This window comes from Pagrus pagrus (assembly GCF_965226575.1).
Source record: "Pagrus pagrus genome assembly, chromosome: 11".
In the NCBI taxonomy this organism is placed as follows: Eukaryota; Metazoa; Chordata; class Actinopteri; order Spariformes; family Sparidae; genus Pagrus; species Pagrus pagrus.
In genome coordinates this window covers 20,922,381-20,944,153 of record NC_140195.1, presented here as the reverse complement: position 1 = coordinate 20,944,153, position 21,773 = coordinate 20,922,381, and the positions used below count along the sequence as shown (strand labels likewise).

Sequence of the window (21,773 nt, the reverse complement as noted above, 5' to 3'; positions counted from 1 at the left end):
TAATTTATATTATAGGATACAAAATCAGGTCTTGTGGTGAAAAAGGTATGTTTTAATCAAACGTATTTTAAGGATTTGATCACAAATAAAGAACAACAAGGAGTTCAATCAAATTCAACATGTTTGTGTCGCTGCTGGGCTCAAACACCAGCCAGCAGTCCTACAGATGCTTCAGTATGATGCGGACATTGTTGGCGTAGATTTTGGCTTGGGATGCCAGACATCCTTTCAGCTGTAGTTTGGAAGGAAGACCTAGAATTCTGGAGGCCTCCATCGTGATGGAGACGATCACCCTCAGCAGGAGGACAGAGAGTCCGTCGACGCTTTTGGTTTCACGCATCAATTAACGAGCGCAGTCTCCATCTGTCCGGACGCTGTGGCTCGTGTCAGTCTCATGCCGTTTATACGACCAATTTAATACTGATCAGTGTGATTTTATTCTCAAACTCAACGATTGATATTGGAGATGTTTTCTGGGAATACATAAATACCTTTTCATCTTATGGTCCAGATGTACTTTTCCCCCCAAACTGTCTCTGAAGTTGTTCTAATGATTCTTAATAATCCATATTAAAAAAACATGTAATGCAACTTTCTAGAGTTTTTCCTTTATCTGTCTCAAATCTGACATCAGTAGTAGTCATCAGTAGCCTAAAGTTTTACTGGAAGAAACAAAGAAGCTAATCATATCCCTTTCCCACAGAGTTGCTGGAAATGTCTTTGTCAGTCCACGTTTCTGTACGTCCTTCAACAAAGGATCACTGTGCTCTCAGCTTGCACAGATGGATACCCACGCTGAAACCAGGACAAAAAGGCTCCCAACCGAAGCCTCTCTAGGACTTTTTTTTTTTTTTTTTGGACTTATCTCGAAGGGCCCGTTCCCAGACTGGACCTGATGGCAGTTATTTAGGGCCCCATGGGGCAGGACGCGTGCAAAACGGCGCATCTTTGATGCTTGAAACAAAAAAGATGGATAATAAAACCCCTGAAGCACCCTCAAGCTACAGCTGGACAACCTGCGGCGTTATCTTTAGCGAAATGATATGAGCCTGTTGAAGTACATATGTTTCCAAATGTAAATAAATAAACTAAAAAATTGATATGTTATTGTGTTGAACATGTTCCCGCTCTTTATTATTCCCTTAGTGCTTCAGTAAACACCAGCTTTACGCACAGCACCGTGCGTAAAACCTGCGTTTGCCATATCTGCAAAGTGTTTTCTGAAAAAAACTACAACTGACTGTGGTTTAAAATATCTGTTAAACATAAGACTGCGTAATTATTTTTAATTTAAGCAAGACTTTTAAGTAGATTTAGCTCTATTTGTTGTGTTTCATGCGTTCGCTTTCCATTAGATCTTGCTTTGCAGTTTCGTTTTTGCGTCGTTTGCTTCGTATTAACAAAATATTTCTATACAACGTAACTATTGTGTTTATGCGCTGTGACCCGAGACTTCCTCCAAAAAACGACAAAAACGTTGATGGTGAGGGGCCACGAGAAGTGGAGCAGGAGCCGGGATGCTGATGATGGGAGCAGCAGCGGAGCGCTGCGACAGTGGGAAACAGAGGAGGAGGAGGGGGAGGGGGACAGAGACGGAAGAGGAGATGGAGGGAGGGGGGTCCATCTGTTGAGCGGTTGTGGCGCGTGCCGAACGCGTGAATCCCACTGGCAGCTCACTGCACTGTTTGGTGGTCTGCAGCAGAGATTGAAACTCTGCTGTGATGTTAAAATGAAAGGTGTTGATTTTATAATAAATAACTTTTCTATATATCTACGAGGTTATATTTAAAACTGTGTTTAGCCTTTTGAATTTTAAGGCGGCATCACATCAAAAGAGCTCCAGTCTTTAACTGAATTACTGGCCTGTTCCTCATCTTGTGTTGTGCAGTGTTAGAGCAGACAGTTTTCTCTTCTCTATACAAAAGCACTCATATATGTTGGTACTCCACAGACGCACGCATCTCTGCTTGTGCAGTATCTCTGCTTGTGCTGCAGGTTGTCACCCAGTCTCCTCCCCCTCTGCTCCAGGTAAACACCGTGTTGTTGATATTGGAAACAAGCTGCTGAGGCTCCACAAGCAGATGTTAATCCATACATAGCGTGGCTTGGGTATCTGGTTTATTAATTGTAGGAATAGATTAGTCCTGCCACCTCAGAATCACTCATCTGGCTCTGTGTTGCTGTTGTTGTGGCGGGAAGCCAAGTCCACTCTATAAGCATCAATAAGAGGAACGAATTTATTATTATTTTTTAATCGTTCTGATCCAACTTTGTCATATTCAGCTGTAGCAGTGCAACTTTCAGCTATCTCGACAAACTAAATGATCTTTTGGGGATTTGGTTGCTCAAATGTGGGGGATTTCTGATGCAAAAATAAACAGGACAATAAACAGAAAGTTTATCAATTTGATAAACAAAAGGTGAAAAGGAAGGACTCCTTTTCATAGAAAATTACAAAGGAGCAGCTGTCTGATACAGCCTCTATGTGAAGGAGAACAACATCGTTGTATGTCTTGTGTGCGTAATTCGATCTTGGATGAACGTTAAAGTGTAAAATTTTAAACGCAATAAAGCATCAGCATCAACACGAAACTCCGCATACCAGCGGTAGACGCAGGGGCCCAAAGGGACCAGATGGTCCAGACAAGAGCTCCGCTCAGGTCCCAAAGGCATCGCCCCCCTGTGTCAACCCCCCAGCACGATGGCTTGTGTCCCCTCCCCTCTGACGCGCCGGACCCACATAAATAGGAGGCTCTCCAGATCTGCGGCACACTCGAGCTCAGCCGCTCCAAGAGCAAGTACCTCCCCTCAAAAAGCACAACAACAAGCAGCAAACGAAATGAGTCCCAGCATCACTACCGAGGCCAGCCAGCCTCTCACTGCCAGGTCCACCGTGGCCCAGAGAAAACAAGCCAACGAACTGAGAAAGGTAAGGGAAAGACAGAAACTGCAGCCGTTTATTCCTCTTTAAAATGTTTTCCGATTTGACTCTTTTAAAGTACAGCTGAATAACGTTTTTCGTCACTTTTTTCCAGACTCTCAAACCCTTGCTGGAGAAGAAAAGACGTGCTCGTATCAACGACAGTCTCAGCCACTTGAAAAGCCTGATTCTTCCTCTGGTTGGCAAAGACAACGCACGCTACTCCAAACTGGAGAAAGCTGATATTCTGGAAATGACCGTGCGCTTCCTCAGAGATCTCCCATCCACTCCTGTCAAAGGTGAGCATCGTCTCCACAACTACCACATGCATTTCACAAACTATCTTATTTGAGGTTGTAGGCTATAAAATGCAATCCACTGATCAAACCTCTTCTCCCTCCAGATTCCGCAGACAGTTACAAGGAAGGCTACAAAGCCTGCCTCCAGCGCGTCTCCGCTCTGCTTCCCAAAACGAGCCTGGACCAAGACGCGTGCCAGCGGGTCAACGACTTCGTCCAGCAGTCCATGTCCGCCACCGTCACCCCGACCTGCCTGAACTGCTGCGCTCAGAGCTCCAGGACTTTCCCTCAGATCCAACAGAGACTCCTGAGCCTCAAATCCAGCTTCAGCTCCAGACTGGAGAGCCAGTCCCGCAGCAGCAGCAGCGCAGTGGCTCCCATCAGAGCGCAGCCGGGCCCACAGGCTGTCAGCGCAGCCATGTGGAGACCTTGGTAGATTAGATGGACATTTATCTCATGCGTGTTATTTATTTTGTGATGATATTAATGCTGTTTGTATTCCAATAACCGTAGTCATTGCTGTTAAGAATTGTTGAAGTTGCTGAATGATGATTTAATTGAGCTCATTTTGCGTTTAATGCCAGAGAGCACACGAGCACAGATCTCAAAGAAACTGAAGTCTATGGACGTTTTTTAAATGCAATCCTCTTTGGGGTTTCAGAGATATGGGTTGTAGACAACACTTTTGTAAAACCCCAAGGGTTATTTTGTTTGAGGTTTGCACGATGGACTTAAAAGTATTTTGGTCTGTGCAAAAGGATAGTCTGTAAACACTATGTGTTAAGTAGGATTGTGACATTATGTAAGAAAAAACATGTTTTGCGACACTTCAAATGTTTGTCATCGACAAAAGCTTTTCAATAAATACTCTCAACGAATATGGCTGTGTTGTTTGATCTTTGATTTTTTTTTATGGTGGTCCCAAGTCTATGATTAAACCCAGACGTCTTCCTGAGAGGAATCTCAGTGACATGAAAGGAATAAAAAAAGGCGCGCAAACGCATAAAGCCACGGGTCAGCCTGAGCCCATTGATGCTGATGAGCAGCTGCTCCATTGTTGCTGATGTGAGGCGCCTCTCCAGTTGCCGCCAAAGTGGTGGGAAGAAGTTGTGGACTGGTCGTGTGATGGGAAACACACTGAGATGACTGCAGCTGTGAACTACAATGACAAATTAGACAAACCAAAAACACAGGCTTGTTTCTCAGTCATTTTTGCCAATAACATAAGTTTATAGGTGAACTGGTTGTCAGACTGCCTCCCATTATTAAACCCCATCAGTTTGAGGCTTGGCTGTTTTTCTAGTATCATAAAATTAGTATATATTATAAATGAGTACTCTGTTTCCAGTGGGTTTATTCTTTATCCCTGCACAGGATCAGGTTTCTTATTTAAGCTTCTTTTGCACAAACTCCTTCTCCCTCTAGACTTTACTGGATATAAGTCACGTTCAAAAGCCTCTAGGATACAGTTTAAACATGCATTTAGTCTATGAATAGTAGAGGGTTTACCGTCTGTTTAACAACAACAAAACAACAAGATTGTTCTCCATGAAGCAGAAATGAGCTGTGCATGAATTACAGTTATTATGAATATATCAACATTTTATTATAGTTATTTATAAACTGGTGCAGAACAATAATGATCCATTCCAATAATTGAATTTCTGAACAATTAATTTAGTATCATTTATTAACATGCAACACTACATGGCTTTGTTGTAAGACATCATGAAGAACTATGGAGGCTTACAACTCCTGCCCTATAATGCGTTGCACAGGTATCTACAGTGCATTAAGTATTCAGACCCCTCCACGATTTTCACATTTTGTTATGTCATCAATCTACACTCAATACACCATAATGACAAAGTGGAAACAGAATTTTACACATTTTTATAAGTTTATTAAAAAAGGAAAAACTGAAATATCATGTTGACATAAATATTCAGACACTTTGCTATGACACTGTCTTGTCTTGATCATCTCTGGGATGTTTCTCCACCTTGACTGGAGTCCACCTGTGGTAAAGTCAGTTGATTGGACATGATTTGGAAAGGCGCACCTGTCTATATAAGGTCTCACAGCTAATAATGCATATTAGAGCAAAAACCAAGCCACAAGGTCAAAGGAACTGCCTGCAGAGCTCAGAGACAGGATTGTGTCGAGGCACAGATCTGGAGAAGGCTACAAAAAATTTCTGCTGCATTAAAGGTCCCCAAGAGCACAGTGGCCTAATTATTCTTAAATGGAAAACATTTGGAACAACCGGGACTGTTCCTAGAGCTGGCTGCCTGGCCAAACTGAGCAATTGGGGGAGAAGGGCCTCAGTGAGAGAGGTAACCAAGAACCTGATGGTCACTCTGACTGAGCTGCAGAGATCCTGTGTGGAGATGGGAGACACAAAACCATCGCTGACACACATCGAAAGACACATGAAAGCCAGCTTGGAGTTTGCAAAAAAGCACCTAAAGGACACTCAGACTGTGAGAAACAAGATTCTCTGGTCTAATGAAACCAAGATTGAACTGTTTGGCCTCAATTCTAAGCCTCATGTCTGGCTGGGTGGCAGGGACTGGTCAGGGTTGAGGGAGAGCTGAAAGGAGCAAAGTACAGAGATATCCTTAATGAAAACCTGGTCTGGAGCGCTCAGGACCTTCCAACAGGACAATGACCCTAAACACAAAGCCAAGGCAATGCAGGAGTGGCTCTGTGGTTATCCTTGAGTGGACCAGCAAGAGCCCTGACCTGAACCCAATCAAAGATCTCTGGAGAGACCTGAAAATGGCTGTCCACTAACAGTCCACATCCAACCTGACAGAGCTTGAGAGGATGTGCAGAGAAGAGGGGCAGAAAATCCCCCAAATCAAGGTGTGCAAAGCTTGTCGCGTCATATCAAAGAAGACTTGATGCTGTATTCGCTGCCAAAGGTGCTTCAACTAAATACTTAATAAAGGGTCTGGATATTTATGTCAATGTGATATTTCAGTTTTTCCTTTTTAATAAACTTGCAAACATTTCTAAAATTCTGTTTCAGCTTTATCATTATGGCGTATTGAGTGTGGATTGATGAGGGGAAAAGATACATTTTATGTTTTTAGCATAAGGCATAACAAGCATAACAAAATGTGAAAAAAGTGAAGGGGTCGGAATACTCCCAATGCACTGCATATGGTAATCCTCATTTACTTTGTTCACAGGCAGTCATTACTTGTATACATGTTAATGCTTTTGATATGAAATCAATTTGTAAGCCTGAAACATGTTTGAGACAGATACCCAAATCTTTTTATTCAACATGATGTCCTTCTCCTGTGGTTATGAAGCTGAGAGCAGGGACTCTTGAAAGTCCTTGTTGGTGCATTAAAGGATGGTCCAACATCCTGGATTTGAACTACAACTTTTTGAATTTTACTAACAAATTCAGTTTAGACACTATAGTTGTTTATGCTCTGTATTAATCACTGTATGAGTAACTTTGAACATCTCGGATGTTGGAGAGTTATTATGTCTCTCCAGGATGAGCTGAAATCAGTGGCTCCAGAAGACTTTCTAAGGAAAGAGGTTAGTAATAAAGCAAAGGGACAGGCAACGATCCAAAACCACACAATGGTTTGTTGAAGCACATATTTTAAGTCTATCTTAAAATGATACTAAAATGTCTCTGTGTGCATTAAAGATGAAGTGAAATCTATTCTTAGTGCGACTTAAGTGGAAGTGATACAATACAAATGTTCAAAAATGCATCCAATTGTTCAGGTGAGGCTTCATCAGTCTGAGCTGGTATCAACTAAAGTCATGTATTTAAGTCCCTCTTTGTGGTTTCAGGCAGTGTTTCCTTGCTGAGCTGCAGTGGAAAGTTAATTAACACAAAGGTCTTTTAAGAAAATATGAACATATCTTTGAAGTTGTTAAGGTTCCTTGTTCCTATAGTGACTAAATGGACCTATTTTGAGTCGCTTTAGACAAAAGCATCAATGGCAAACTCATATACACTCAGCTTCCAGTTTGTTAGTTACACCATGCTAAAACTAACGTCACCTGTTACAAAAGCAGCACATTAAATCCTACCTTCATGAAGGCTTTAATTTTCTTAATCAAAAACTGTTTTAGAGAGGTGTTGATTCAACTTAATGATTATTTTGGAGGCTGCAGTTTGTAGTGCTGTTTAATCATGTTTGGTAATAATGTGAGGTGCTTAATGTCATTGATATTAACATGGTGGACAAAGAAGAAGCACATCCCAGTGTAATGCACAAACTACAATTACCAAAATTACCATAAAAGTGAATCAACACTTCTTTAAAACAGCTTCAACAAAACCTGAATAATTTCCCCTTCCTGAAGATGGGATTAGTTGCAGGACTGTTGTATTAGACCGGGTTCATGTGCATGAAAAGATGTATTCGACATTCCACATTGTTCTGCTTGTTCTTGGATGACCCACTTCTGGCTTCATCAGGTCATTATACTTATTATTATTATCTATGCACATTATGTCTTCAAGGAGCCCCTCCTTATTACATTTAGATTTTCCACCCAATTTCATCCAATGGCAATGCAGCAAACAGTGTGTCCTTTAAGTAGCAGATGAGGGTGTGGAGGTCCAAACGAGGTCAGGGTGGTGACTGCATGAAAACAAATGTGGGCCAACTTCCTTCCTCCCTACTTTCAGCCACCCTTGCTTGGACCACAGCCCTCTGCAACCTCAGCCTTTGTTTGATCTCAGCTACACTGTAAAGTGTTGCATTGCAAAGATTGCATCTTGCACGACTGTGACGTTATCATGACAGACAGACATAAAAACACCTGCCAGTGCCTACCTGCCAAATACCACTTCTGTGGTAGTTCTTCTATATAGGTGTATTCAGGACCACGCACACACACACAAACACACCCACAGGCTTAAAAGGTGAGAACAATACCAGCCACGCTTTTGCAGCTGGTAAACATGGGCTTGGGGGGAGGGTCTAATGAAAGATGCTATTGAGTTGCATAATGGAAATTGTAGGATCCAGTGATGTTGGAGCTTGATCCATACTATAGAGAAAGAATATCCTGACTGATTTTTCAGTTCTGACCATTACTTTATACAGTGTCACGTCAAATCGATTGTCTTTACATTGCCCAATATCACATATCAAAATTTGTCTAAAGGAGCTTTACAATCTGCATAGTATACAACACCATGTATGCTCAGACCCTGGACTGAGAGAAAAATAAACTCCCAATAAAGCCCCTCTAACAGGGAAACAATGGAAGATTTCACAGGAAGAGCAACATTGGAGATACCTCTTCCTGAAAGAACAGACATGTAGTAGATGTCATGTATAAATAAAATGACCAACATAGTAAAATTACAGTATCAGCAATCAGGATGGCTGAACTGAAGATATTTTTCAAAAACATATATGAAGAATATGGATCCAAGAGGATGTTGAGCAACTTCAGGTGTCACCAAACGGATAGAACCTGAGCTACATAACCTCCTCTCCACCACAGAAACCTAGAAGGGGAACCACACAAACACAGAGGAGGCAAGACTAAAGCAACCCGGTGACACTGAGAGGAGAAAGGAAACAAACACAGAGAGGAAGAGAGAGAGACACAAGAGGGGAGGCTGAATCTACTGGAGGATGAAGATCCAGAGAGAGACAAAGAGACAGAGAGGCACACAGCTTGGTTTTGGGAAAACAAACAAACAAACAGAGGATAAGTATTAGTCTTAATAGATACACTTAGACAGTGGCTCCCCAACTTTTTCAGCAGGGCCCCTCTTTTGTAGATAACAATCCTTTCAAGCCCTCCCACCCAGCCGAGGGCAAGATACGCCTCATTATATTGTCTTGTCTTTGTCCTGATAGTTGTCGAGTTTGGTGTTGATCCATCTTCTGCTACTCCCCACCCCACCCCCACGCTGCATGAATGGGATAAAATGCTGCACTGAGATCTACTCACACATGGAAGCACTGAGGTACATAGTGAGCAAAAGGTGACCACTGTTTTAGAGGAGTGACAGGCCCTGAAAGCTGACTGAAAAGGTTAAAAATGACTTTGATATGTATGAAAAATCTGAAAGTAGTTTCTTAAGTAAAAGAAATTACAAATAAACAAGAAATATGCATTGTGGGTCCCAGAAATGGTTACAGAACAGCTTGAACAGCTTAACTGGTCTGGGGTTGAGGTGGCAGGTTGTTTAAAGACACATAGTCTCAAATGTTGTGAGGACTCACTGGGATTCAACGTTTCAATATAACAGTGAAGATTTTTACAGGTAGCTGGAGATGAGGAACTCATCAAGTATCTGATCTCATCTATTTTCCTACAGAAAAAGTCTTGCTCCCAGACGACTGTTTAGAGAATGTTTGAATACAGAGTCAACTAGGATTGTGTTAACTGTTACTGATAAAGCAAGATAAGCAGGGAGCTTTGGCTGTGGACAGAGCGTGCTTGTAATTTGATACTAACTCTTGACATGAGAGGTAGAAAACTTTCAGTTTTGATTCACACCATTTGTGTTCCATTTTTCTTAGGTCTGCTTAAAGGTCCAATCTGTAAAATAGCTGATTTATCGAGTCTAATTCCCAACTCTTCAAATACTTACGCTTTGGGTTGGTAGGTCCAAAGTATCAGATATGAGGGGTTGGGAATGAGACTCAACAATCAGCCATCTCATAAATTGAGCCTTTCAGACTAGTGTTTCATCAGTAAAGCAGGGTGTAGACCCACTGGTGGTAACTCACTGGCAATTTTCACCAGAACCTGTAAATGCAGTGAAAGGCGGCTAATTGATGGACCAATGTGGCAAGTAGTAAACAAAAAAGTGAACTGACACCATGGATGTAATAGGAGAGACAGGCAGAGTAGAAATCTCAATCATGTGATAAAATCAAGTCAAGGTGTTACCACTCAGCCCTGTCGCAAATAATACAATGTTGGCATTGTACGTTTCTGCAAACCACTAATACATAAATTTGTACGTTTCATTAGAATCAGAATCATTGTCTAAGATGACATGCAACTTGGACAGCGTCCTCTCTGACAACACCGTCAGAGAGTCTAGTTCCACCCCCACAACGTCACTGGCCTTGGGAATCAGTCTGTTCAGTCTTTTGGTATCCACTATCCTCAGCCTGCTGCCCCAGCACACAACAGCATAGAGGATAGCACTGGCCACCACAGACTCATAAAACATTCTGAGCATAGTCTGGCAGATGTTGAAGGACCTCAATACATCTCATTACAACATTTCTACAATGGAGATGGGGTGAATGTTTGGCCAGAGATCACTGTTCGGGATGGCATTTCAATATTTGCAAGCGCGAAACTGGATGGGTGTTTTTAATGAGACACTGGGATATTTTTCAGCTGTCTTAGTGGCAACAAAAGCAGATATTTTTGATGAAATGTCAGGACAAAATGCAGCCGTGTTTGTGGTTTTGCGTCTAAACCTAACCACACTGTAAGCATAGCACTGCCACAACATAAAATCATTTCAACATATCTGTGGTTTGCAGAAAAGTACATTGCCAACATGTATTCTGACGACTGGGTTCGACAATTTAAGTGAATCGGACACGTAGAATTGAGTGGACGGGCTGAATGACGAGGTTCATCTAAGTGAAACCAAAAGTATCGAGAAGCACAGGAAAGACTTAACTTGGACTTAAGTACTTAGAGGGTCGAAGGCCTTGTTCATGGGTTGGGAATCTCATCAGAATGAGTAACAAGGACTGAAATACAATCTTAAACTTTGTCTAAAAACTGCATTGTGGCCAGGTGGTCTATAGGGCACTACAAGGTGGAATCTTTTCTGTTCTGATGCGTGGTAACAGATTGCATGACAGGTGGGATACCTCCAAGTCCAGCTGGTATAGAAAGACACAGAGAGCAACTTCAGTTACAGCATACTGGAGAAAATGTATTCTCATTTGAATGGATGAAAAGTCTTTGCTGCTCTTAGATAACCTATGACTCCATTTGTGTGTGCTTTCACTCCATTTTAAACCTTATTTGTTGAAAGACTGGATGAGTGACCCTCAGTTTGATGTTCTGCAGTCAGCTACAAGCTATAGGTTGCTTCTGGCGCACTGAAAGCTTTGTTCAATGGATGTTGTTGGGTAGTTGTTGATCTCTTTGATGTGCATGTGTTTCTTATCTGATAAACTTAAAAATGTAGTTTTGTGAGAACCAAAAGTGTCATAAAACACTAAAATCTGCTAATTCTGTATTTTTTTTTTTTTTTAGCAGAACAGATACTTTTAACATCAGGGAGACACAATATCTCCATCTATATGAATACAAATGACTGACTGTCCACAAATGCAAGTATCAAGACAGCTTTGACATGGTCCTCCGCACAACCAGTCAGTCAGAGAAATTACTGTAGAGGATAAACACATGATAAACCGTCTACTGTAATTAGGACATTTTCTTAATGGGACTTACTTTACTCCCACAAGAGCAGATCAGACTGAAGTGTTGAGCTCATGCTTTCTTTCATTACATACACATCCTGAGAAGAATTAGAAAAAACGCAACACATGCTCTTTCATATCGGTCAGTGAAAAAGTTAAGATCTGTTGATGGTGTAACATACAGTACTGTGGTGCTGTCTTTTGTCTGAGACTCAGGAAAAACACAGAAGCTGCCTGTTTTCTCCCAGCTCACATCATGCTGCACAAAAGTCAGGTGGAGTCCCGTCCGCTCTTTCTCCCTCCATCCCTCCATCCCTCCCACTGCCCGCGTGTGACTCTTAATTCCCATGAAGTGTTGGAACATTTTCAGACAAAGGCTCCCTGTTATCCGGCCGGCACAGATGGGTTACCGACGCCGAATTTGCTTGAAAAGACAAAAGAGGACTCTAACCGTAAGAGCAAAAACGGAGGAGAAGTGTACCACCCCCCAACCCCACCCATCTCCCTCATCTCCCCCCATCACCCCTCCGTCCCAGCGGGGCGGTGAGGGGCGCGTGCAGCAAGTGTGCCTCTCAGTTTCAGGACAGGAGCGCTTGGCTTTGTTCAAGCGGCACAAGAGGACTGTGTCTACATGATGGTGACCTTCGCAGGCTTTATTTTCTCTCTAATACTCGAAGCTAAATCACCCCGAACTCCATATAAGTTGTTGTAAACTTTAACATCATATTTTGCCATAAAAAGCGACAAATCAACTGCCTTAGTGGCGTTGAGCAGTGCGAGGTGGAACACATTTAAAGCCAATAGAGGATAAAGAATATGAGTCCAAGATCCCTTTGCAAGGCGTCTGCATGACTGCCTTTGTATAATATGCAACTTTGTATTCGTAATTCTGTGTTGGGTTTGTGCTTCTATGTTGGGAAGTCCGAATAAAACCACCAGCAGGCTTTCCAAGGTTTCCAGCGTGCGTTTTCCATTTTCCATTTTACGCAATACTCCTCCAAAAACAACCTTTTCGACTGAGTCATGCAGTCTGCTCTTCCAGACAAACATCCTTCATCTCCACCAACAGATTGAGCTTTGTGTTTCGTCATCACTTTATAGTATTGATAAACAAGCATCTCATGATAGCTTGGACGCTAAAATATCCAAGAGTCAAGCTGAAGGAGACAATTGCAGGACGGAGTTTCCAAACAGGGGGGGCGAGGATGGTTCGTTTCGGTTGGACACTGACATAAGAAGCATGCAGATGGGGCACCCACGCCAAAACTGCGTGGAGATCATGTGTCGTGCGTGTGAAGTTTATAGAAAAAAGAGCGTGAGCACATGCAGCGCAGTTTGTGTGTATGTGTGCGTGCGCGCATGGATGAGAGATGGATGCAGGGAGACTGGCTCGTCAGGATGCTGCTGTGGTGCAGGAGGAGAGTGTGGGGGTGGGGTGGATGGGTGTAGGCTGGTGGGGTCGAAGGCTCGGTAACAGACAGCCATCTGGTCCCCGTGGCGCGTGCTGCGCGCGTGGTTCCCCTGAGTGCAGTGGTATTTGATGGGTTGTCATGTCTCCAGTTTTTATTTAAAATCTGACCATCTCGGAGCTGCAATTCAAAGTTTGATTCATTCCTCGCAGGGCACGATAGTTGGTTGTAACACACAGCAAGTCCAAGTTCACAATAACTTGTCTAAACATTTAAAACAGCTGATGCAAACGCAGGCTCATTTCATATTTCACGGAGGCTATTGTGATTGAAGTACACGCTCCCTCACTACCCACCCTCTGTTCTTCAGCCCCCACCGCACTGCGTGAGGCGTTGGCAGCACCGGGCTACACCCTGCAGGTATAGAGACTCCCCCGGGCAGACAGAGCATAAAAACGTCATATGCAAAACTATTGTTGTCAAAATCTAAGAGCAGATGTTATTTGAAAGTAGCGTGGCTTGGGTATGAGATTGGAGAGTCTGCATCTCCGTGGACACTTTTCCACACACGCAAGCCTGACCCCTATGCCAGTATTGTATGTACTGCACCCTGTTGTTCTAAGTGCACATATATTTACTTATAAATGTAATTTAAAAGACACAATCAAACTTAAAAACACAAAATAAAATACAGTAAAACCTCAGTGTCGAGCAGCAACTGGAAATTCAGCAAGCAAACAAATCTTAATAATGCAAACTGAGAAATTGATGTTGCGGAGAAAATAGTATTTCTTTCTTTTGTCTGCTTTGTTTCATAGTTAGAACACAAAATATATGAATGCTTTAAAGCCTAAACGCTCTACTGTAGGTTTCTGTTCAGCACACATTTGATAAAATAACAAAATACTGCGATGCGTAATTACGCACCATAACTGAGTGTATATATGTTTTACAAACAACTCTTTCCGTTTACTTTACATTAAATAATTAACCTAGTTGTGTACTATATAATATTTTGTAATTTGAAGAGTTTGCAGAATCAGTGTTTGGTTAATCGGCATTCGGTGCGTCCAAACTTTAAGCATCTTTACGCACATATTTCCTCAGCTTCTCGACGCAGGTTTTGTTTGATTTGGTCGATGGATCATAACGCAGACACGCATCGCAGTTGTCACGCATGGATTAGAGAAGAAGACAGATGGTTATCTTGCTATATTTGATGGTTTTGTGTTGTTTTCATCGTATACGTGGCCACTCCAAATCGTATAGAGATGGCTTGGGGGCGTACCCGTGACGCACTGGAACCGACGCCACGGACCTGGATAAATACCGCAGCCCTGGGCCGTTAGAGACACATCTTCACCAGCTCCTGCTCTGGACACTCCTCTGGCACAAAGACGAAGCTGAAAATGTCTCCAAACATGACCTATGAAGCTCTCCCGTCCTTTTCTCCCCGGCTGACTGTGGCCAAAAGAAAAGAGGCTCTTGAGCTCAGAAAGGTAAGCGAAGCCTCTGAATTTTACTTCAGTATCTTAAAAAAACTCTGTGTTTTACATTGAATGTGATGAATGAATACTAAATGTTTTGTGTTCTTTTCAGACTATGAAACCACTGATGGAAAAAAGAAGGCGCGCTCGTATCAACGACAGCCTGAACCATTTGAAAAACCTCATCCTTCCCCTCACAGGCAGAGATGTAAGTTATTTTATACATTTAAATGCACACAATCTAATATTGTAAATCTATTAAGTCAAGGCAATGTTTTGGCTGTATGTTTAACATTTTCTTTTTATCATTTTCTCCAGAAAACTCGCCACTCCAAGCTTGAGAAAGCCGACATCCTGGAAATGACTGTGAGGTTCCTCGGCGACATCCCCCCTGTTAACACTAAAAGTGAGTTCTGGTTCTGCTGGTCTAAAAGCCTTTATTGAAATATAAATATATGTAGTTGATTCTGGTAACGTTTAAAACAACGAAACTAACATTTCATTCTCTTCTCAGATTCCGCAGACAGTTACAAGGAAGGCTACAAAGCCTGCCTCCAGCGCGTCTCCGCTCTGCTTCCCAAAACGAGCCTGGATCAAGACGCGTGCCAGCGGGTCAACGACTTCGTCCAGCAGTCCATGTCCGCCACCGTCCCCCCGACCTGCCTGAACTGCTGCGCTCAGAGCTCCAGGACTTTCCCTCAGATCCAACAGAGACTCCTGAGCCTCAAATCCAGCTTCAGCTCCAGACTGGAGAGCCAGTCCCGCAGCAGCAGCGCAGTGGCTCCCATCAGAGCGCAGCCGGGCCCACAGGCTGTCAGCGCAGCCATGTGGAGACCTTGGTAGATTTCTTCAGTTCAACTCTGTGAAGACTGTAAAGTGTTTCATATGTAGAAAACATGTTGAGATAGCATCACTTGTAAATATGCACAGTGATTCACCGCCTCGTCTCCGTTGATGAACAGCCAGAATTCATCGATAAATCGTATTGGTTGAGTATTATATACTTCCGTTTCGCGCGCGAGTCTGTTGTCCTGTATAAGTTGACAAGTTTAGACGGTCGTAGCCTGTTACTTTTAAATCTGCATGTATGTATACGTTTAATATTTAATCCTCTTTGCGGATTAAATGATTAAGGGCTATTGAAACAGCCCTGTAAGACCCAAAGGGTCAGTTCGTATAAATTTGCACTATAGACTTCAATGTGTGAGTCTGTGCAGATGATCTTTGTAGACATATTGAATGTCACTGTGAGTATCTCTGTTGGGATGTGTTTCATTTTTGCTATTTACAGCAAATGTTGTATATATGTTATATATAAAAAAACAAATAAAACTGCGATATAGTGGTGAAATATTGTCTTTTCTTCTTCTTTTGTAAGAACATTGGTCTAGACGAGGATAAAGTGAATGTGTGTTGCATTCAGGTGACAGAGACAGAAAAAAGCTCACAAGAAATATATTGTGTGCTCTTCACTGAGAGACAACACAAGATGATTTGAGGATGACTCTTAACAACAATAGGAGCATAAAACCAAAGGGAGCTCCAGCAGAGTGAACTGAACCTGGACAATTTGATGTAATATTTCCTTATAAGGAGACACCTCTCTGTTTAATGAGCACAGGCCTGTGTGACACATCTGTCCACAAAAAGCCGTTAGTTATTGGGCCACAGGGATGGATGTTGTGGTCACACGCGCCCACATCAGGACACAAGAAGTACTGCACCCGTGTGCCTCATGTTGGAGTAAATGCGGTCTCTGCTGCCCCCCTTTGGCGGGTGTAGGTACTGACACCGACCACTACATCTCATCTCCTAACGCAAGTCCAGCCGGTTTAAAATCACTTTGAATGAATAATTCAAGATTCAACTCAAAATATCTGTTTTTATTTGGTTTAAATTCTGAATAACCAAGCTTCACTGCAGCAAACGCATTTCCGTGAAGTACTTTCCCTCCACGCGAGTCATTTGTGAGGGAGACTGAGACCGGAGCAGCCGGCGGACACTGGAGGAGCCTGCTTCCCGCTCACATCACACACAAATCTCGCTGCAACACGAGACCAACAATCCCCGAGACCTCATCACCTTCATCACCACCATCACCACCATCACCATGTCGGCACCGCAGGCCCGCGAGGCAGCATCCTCCCTCCAGTTATGCAGGTAGGACGTCCGTCGGGACACATTAGCACATGTGTGAGCAGCCTTCTTGCTAATCACCTGCGGTTGATGGACACATGACGGGAAGCGAGAGCGGCTACCGGCGCCGCCGCTCCCAGGATGATAACCCAGATAATCCGCCTCCTGTCCTCTTATAAGACGCAGGGGGCTGCTGCGTCCTGCCGGTGGCCCATTATGTTTCATTTAGGCTGGTTTATGACCAAACAAACGACGTGTTTTCAGGGCTTTCAGCCTGTGGGCTCCCGGCGGAGGTGCAGACCGTCTGTGCCGCATGTCGTCTGTGATGACCTCAGCACGGTTAGCACCGGGAGGACACGATCACAATACCAAGGACACGTTAAGGTCGCCGTCATTACAAAGAAACTCCAATAAAAGTTGTATTTTTAAAGCGGAAGCTTGAATCATTTGGCTCCTGTTAGGTCGTCTGGAGTCCAGACTCTGGACCGACTCTGGACTGTGTCGGTGAATCGCGTGTAGCTGATCCCATGTTTATCCCCCTGAAGATAAATACAGAGGGAGGGCACTGAGAGCAAACGGCCAGCTGTGTGTACTCTGGTAACGACTGCTGCTTATTAAAATACCTTCGCAATGAATTGGTTTCATTTCCAGGCAGCATGCTCTGTTTGTTGTACTCGTGCTCACCCGTGGGTGGAGCTGAGCAGCTCAGCCCCAGTACAGCTCTGTCTGCAGGAAGTCCCCATCAGTCCAGGTGAGAGCTACCTCTCACTGAGAGATGTGTCGTCTCATCCATAGCAGTGGTAAAAAGTAACTAAATACATTTACTCAACTACTGTACAGTTTTCCTGTACTTGTCTCTACTTGAGTGTTTTTAATTTTCTGCTACTTCACTATAACTCAGAGGCAAATATTGTATTTGACAACTAAAGCCACTTGTTACTGTCTAGTAACACAAGATGCAATCAACAAATAAATTATGATGTCATAGATTATGATCTTTATTCATCCCAGACGGGAGATTCACAAGCGTTCCAGCAGATAAACTATATAAAGCAGTTAAACCACCTTTATCAGCTTAAAGTGATGATGTGCACTTTTGTTTGTGCTACTTTAAGTATTTGGATGCTAATACTTACTTGGACTTTTAATGAAGTAAAGATTTAAATGCGTGACTTTTACTTGTGACAAAGTATTTCTGCATGGTAGTATTACTCGTTTTACTTAAAGCAACATTATGTATAAATTGGCATTTCGTATTGGCGCCCCCCACAGTTTCTGTGTGCAACACCACTGTCGTAAATACAAATCCCAGGTCTGTAACAATTTGTCAAACGTAATGTAGGTGCTGACTACAAACAAAACTCATTACATCATAACAGTGTTATGTGTTGAAAACCTGTATGTTGCAGTAAACATGTATGTAACGCTGTGATCCTACCCTCTCATTGAAGTTACATAGTGCAGAAACAAGTGATAGAGGGGCGGAGAGGCTGAGACAGAGACACCATTCACCCTATTACAAGACACTGTGCCATCAACATGATTTTGAAGCTGTTTGAGGTAAAACAAATTTTGCTTTAAAGGCAAGATCAGAGTACTTCTTGCACCTCTGGTCTACAGCATGTCTGAACTAAACATTATGTTGGAATTTTATATTCTCCCAAAACAGCACAAAAAGTAGTTTAATGACTTATTATGTTAACACATTTCTAGTTTTGTCTTGTCAGTCTCATTAATATGGTTGATGAATGAGACTGACACTAATCGGTTCATCTGACACCTCACCACTAGATGTCACTAAGTCCTACACACCTGAGGATGTGAACATATCACCTGCTTCTTGGCAAACCTGAGTGTTGTCTCTCTTGTCCACTTTTTTGACTTTGTTATTAAGTCCTTATCAACAGACCTTTACCATTCCAGAGATACATCTTTGTCCATGTGATTTCTTACGTGCTTTTTCAGGAATATGCACACTTTCACTGATTATGTGTGTTTGGTTTCTTACTACTGCTTAGCTACAAATGTGGTGATTTAGGCTTAGTACTCTGCTCACTTGCAAGATGCTTTGAATGAGAGCATCAGTGAAATGTCTGAATGAGTTGCCGGTTTTTGTAATTTTGTTCAAACACAGTTGTGAGTGTTTGACAAATACCTGTCTTGCTTGGTAACGTAGGATTGCCTGGGTAAACTACAGTTGATGCAGATTTCTCTCCACCTCAGTCAGTCCTTTGTGCCTTGCTGTGCTTTGACTGTCGGGACGGAAATGATTCCAAGATTTGCTTTTCTGAAGCTGATTCAAGGTTTTTGCCACTCTTCTTCACGGCACAGGTAAAAGTTAGGTGTTTGTTTCAGCAGGCAGCAAGAAGATTGTGTTTGTGACTTATGAATTTGTTCATGACAGCCTTACTTTGTTTCAGTCAGAGGCTTGTAGGCTATATGTGAATGGTGTAGCTATTCTAAGCAGTGAAAATGAATGTAAATAACAAAACATAATAGGTCAACATTGCAGCAGTTTGTGTGTCAACTCACTGTTGGAGAGCAGAGGGGAACGAGAAAGCACAGCTGGTATCGGTGTATCGATACAGCAGAAAAAGAGTAATTAAGCCCTTTCAAATATTCAAAAATGATCGACTACTTCTAACTACACGTGTTGCTGGATATATTTATCTAACAAGACATGACTAGTTGCCAGGATAAAATGTTCGCACTTATCATTTTTGCAAACCACAGATACATTTCATATGTACGTGTCATAGGTTATGCACCATATTGACATTTTTGCAAAATGTGTCTTATGACATTCACATTGCATATTTATCACCTGACTTTCATATCAGGAGGTGGAGGGTACGGTGGTGCAGAAACATACTTTGCTATCATTCATTCTGGTGATTGGGTTGCCAGACATGACCTCTGACCTCGGGGTTAAATTACTTTAGTTCATGACAGTTCATTACAAAACAGCACACACAGTGTGAGGAATTTCTGGCATTGTGCTCCTGTAAGGTTTACGACTTCATAAATGATTGTGGCACTACGCTGCTTGTAACAGGAGTGATTCACCCAGTATGTGATCCTCATTTTGGAAGGTACAAGGGACAGGATCAAAGAGAGGGACTTTCAGACTAGTTGGCATTCACCTCTAAGTAATTTCTGGGAATACCACTGTAACATTTTTGTTCAGTTTCAGTTCCTCCTCCTTAAATGCTTTATCGGTGACTGTAGTTATGCTTGTGTGCTAAGATATTTCTTACCTCTCAGCAGTGACACACAAACCACAGGTGTGATGATTACAAATTTTATTGGTCAGCTGTTGTCTGTCTGTGCATCAGTCATTGTGTTGAAATCCAGTTTGACCAGTCCTGACGGTTAAGGCGGGTTCAACTGCATGACATCACTCACCACAGCAGCGTCAGGGCCCAAAATCTCAGGAGATGTGAATGAAGAGATCATTCAGAAGGGAAGTGTGTTAGAGAATCAGATGCGTAGTCAGCGAGAGTGCAGGGATGCGTTGTTTTAGGCCTCAGAGCAGCAGGGCAGCAGGTGAAGTGTATAAAGGACAAGCAAGTCAAAGTCAACAAGTCAGCAGAGATGTCAGGGATGTTGGGGAGGCTGGAGCTCAGCAGGGCTCTAAACATCAACTCAGCAGGTAATTCATCTCTGGCACACACAAACACACTGTGATGCTGAGTATAGAGGCTGACTGTCTGCTTCACTCTCTCTTTCCCTTGACACACATAAAAAATGTGCTTTTTGGGAAATTGAAGTTGCTACAAGAATACTAAAAATACTGCTAATACTAAATACAACTTTAACTACAGCTGCTGTGTCAGAGGGGTGTTGTTGAGGCTGTAGTTTGTGATGCTGTTGATGGATTGGAAATGTTTTGCTTCATGTCAAAGAGACAGATAACCGATATTTGGAACTGATATTCATTTGCAGTAAAAATGAAAATCTTCAGAACGACCAGTGATGCAATGAACCTGACTACAGTTTACTCAAGTACTGTTTTTAAGTGCAATATTGAGGTACTTAACTTGAGTATTTCCATTTTCTGCTGCTTTATACTTCCTCTACACATAAATTTAGTTCTAGTTACTTTGCAGATTCGTATTATTTTATTGTTTATAGGCTATTATTGTGAAGTGTTACCAATCAGTCGTGGGTGGGACATTGTGTAAGAGGATGCTGCATCAGAGAAGTAGCACATAGCACAAAAATTTGTTTATTTTATTTGCAATTTGACAGAAAAATCACCAATACTGATAATTGGATAACTGCTGAATGCTGGCCCTGATAATTGGTCAGGCTGATAATCGCTCTACCCCTAATACAGTATATAGTACAGCCTCACATCATATACTATATGATGAACATAAAGGTCAGACACTAGTGTTTATCACAGTGCTGCCATGTTAGACTTACAGTAATTGCAATATGCTGGAGTTTCTAATTGACTTTCTGGTCACTATGTGTAATACAGCAATTTCATGTGTGGTGATCCTGATCTGCTCTTGATGAATGTTACTCAGTGTTGAAATTATAAAATTCCCCACACTGTTTTTAGAGGAAGTCATCTATAAATCTGTCGTGATTTCATTATTTTAACAATATTGTGCAATCAGTTGTATCAGAAGTAGGGATGCAGGCGTTTTTGTTGATAAATGTTGCTACCCTCGCCCCAGAAACCGTATTTTCTATGTGATTAAGTTCACCCAGTGAAAATGCCATGGTAGTAATCAGTTGAATTCTGTTAATGTTTTTTGGTACAATGAATATTGTTCTCAACAAATGTCACGTTTAAGCTTTTGTTTAGTGAGTTGTTGTAAAGTCTTGTAGGATAATGTGCTAATGTGTCCTGGGTCATGACCTTTGCCCGGGAGGTACCTGTGTCTGTTATTGGTTGGTTGGTTTGCCAGCAGGATTAAAAATCTACTGAACGGATTTTCCCTAAACGTGGATGGAGGATGGGTCTCGGCCCAGAATAGATCCCGTTAAAATAAATGTATGCATCTAGCAGATTGAAATATGTTTTATATGATATTGAATTAGGCTTAATGGAATTAAAGGAGACTGGTGGGCGTAAGGGAAATTCTCCTTGTTGC

The 21,773-nt window shown here is 42.3% G+C and overlaps 3 protein-coding genes across 5 annotated transcripts in view; all 3 read left to right on the top strand.

Moving 5' to 3' along the window:
* Positions 1-2,634: 2,634 nt before the first annotated feature.
* LOC311265769 (transcription factor HES-2-like) lies at positions 2,635-4,099 on the top strand (the record flags this gene model as incomplete). Its single annotated transcript, XM_084367751.1, is given in 5 exon segments — positions 2,635-2,680; positions 2,683-2,706; positions 2,709-2,929; positions 3,036-3,219; positions 3,324-4,099. Coding segments are annotated over 5 exon segments (807 nt in total). The 3' UTR covers positions 3,656-4,099.
* Positions 4,100-14,451: 10,352 nt separating this feature from the next.
* On the top strand, positions 14,452-15,372 carry LOC311265153 (transcription factor HES-2-like; the record flags this gene model as incomplete). Its single annotated transcript, XM_084366507.1, has 4 exons — positions 14,452-14,541; positions 14,642-14,737; positions 14,848-14,935; positions 15,044-15,372. 4 exons carry the CDS (start codon positions 14,452-14,454, stop codon positions 15,370-15,372), a joined length of 603 nt encoding a protein of 200 aa, XP_084222633.1.
* Positions 15,373-16,320: 948 nt separating this feature from the next.
* The window catches only part of acot7 (acyl-CoA thioesterase 7), a 58,016-nt gene continuing 52,563 nt past the window's right edge, over positions 16,321-21,773 (top strand). For all 3 annotated transcript variants that reach the window (XM_084366264.1, XM_084366263.1, XM_084366265.1), the window contains exon 1: positions 16,321-16,689. In XM_084366264.1, coding sequence (XP_084222390.1) covers positions 16,640-16,689 — 50 coding nt within the window. In that variant the 5' untranslated portion in view covers positions 16,321-16,639. The remainder of the gene's footprint in view (positions 16,690-21,773) is intronic.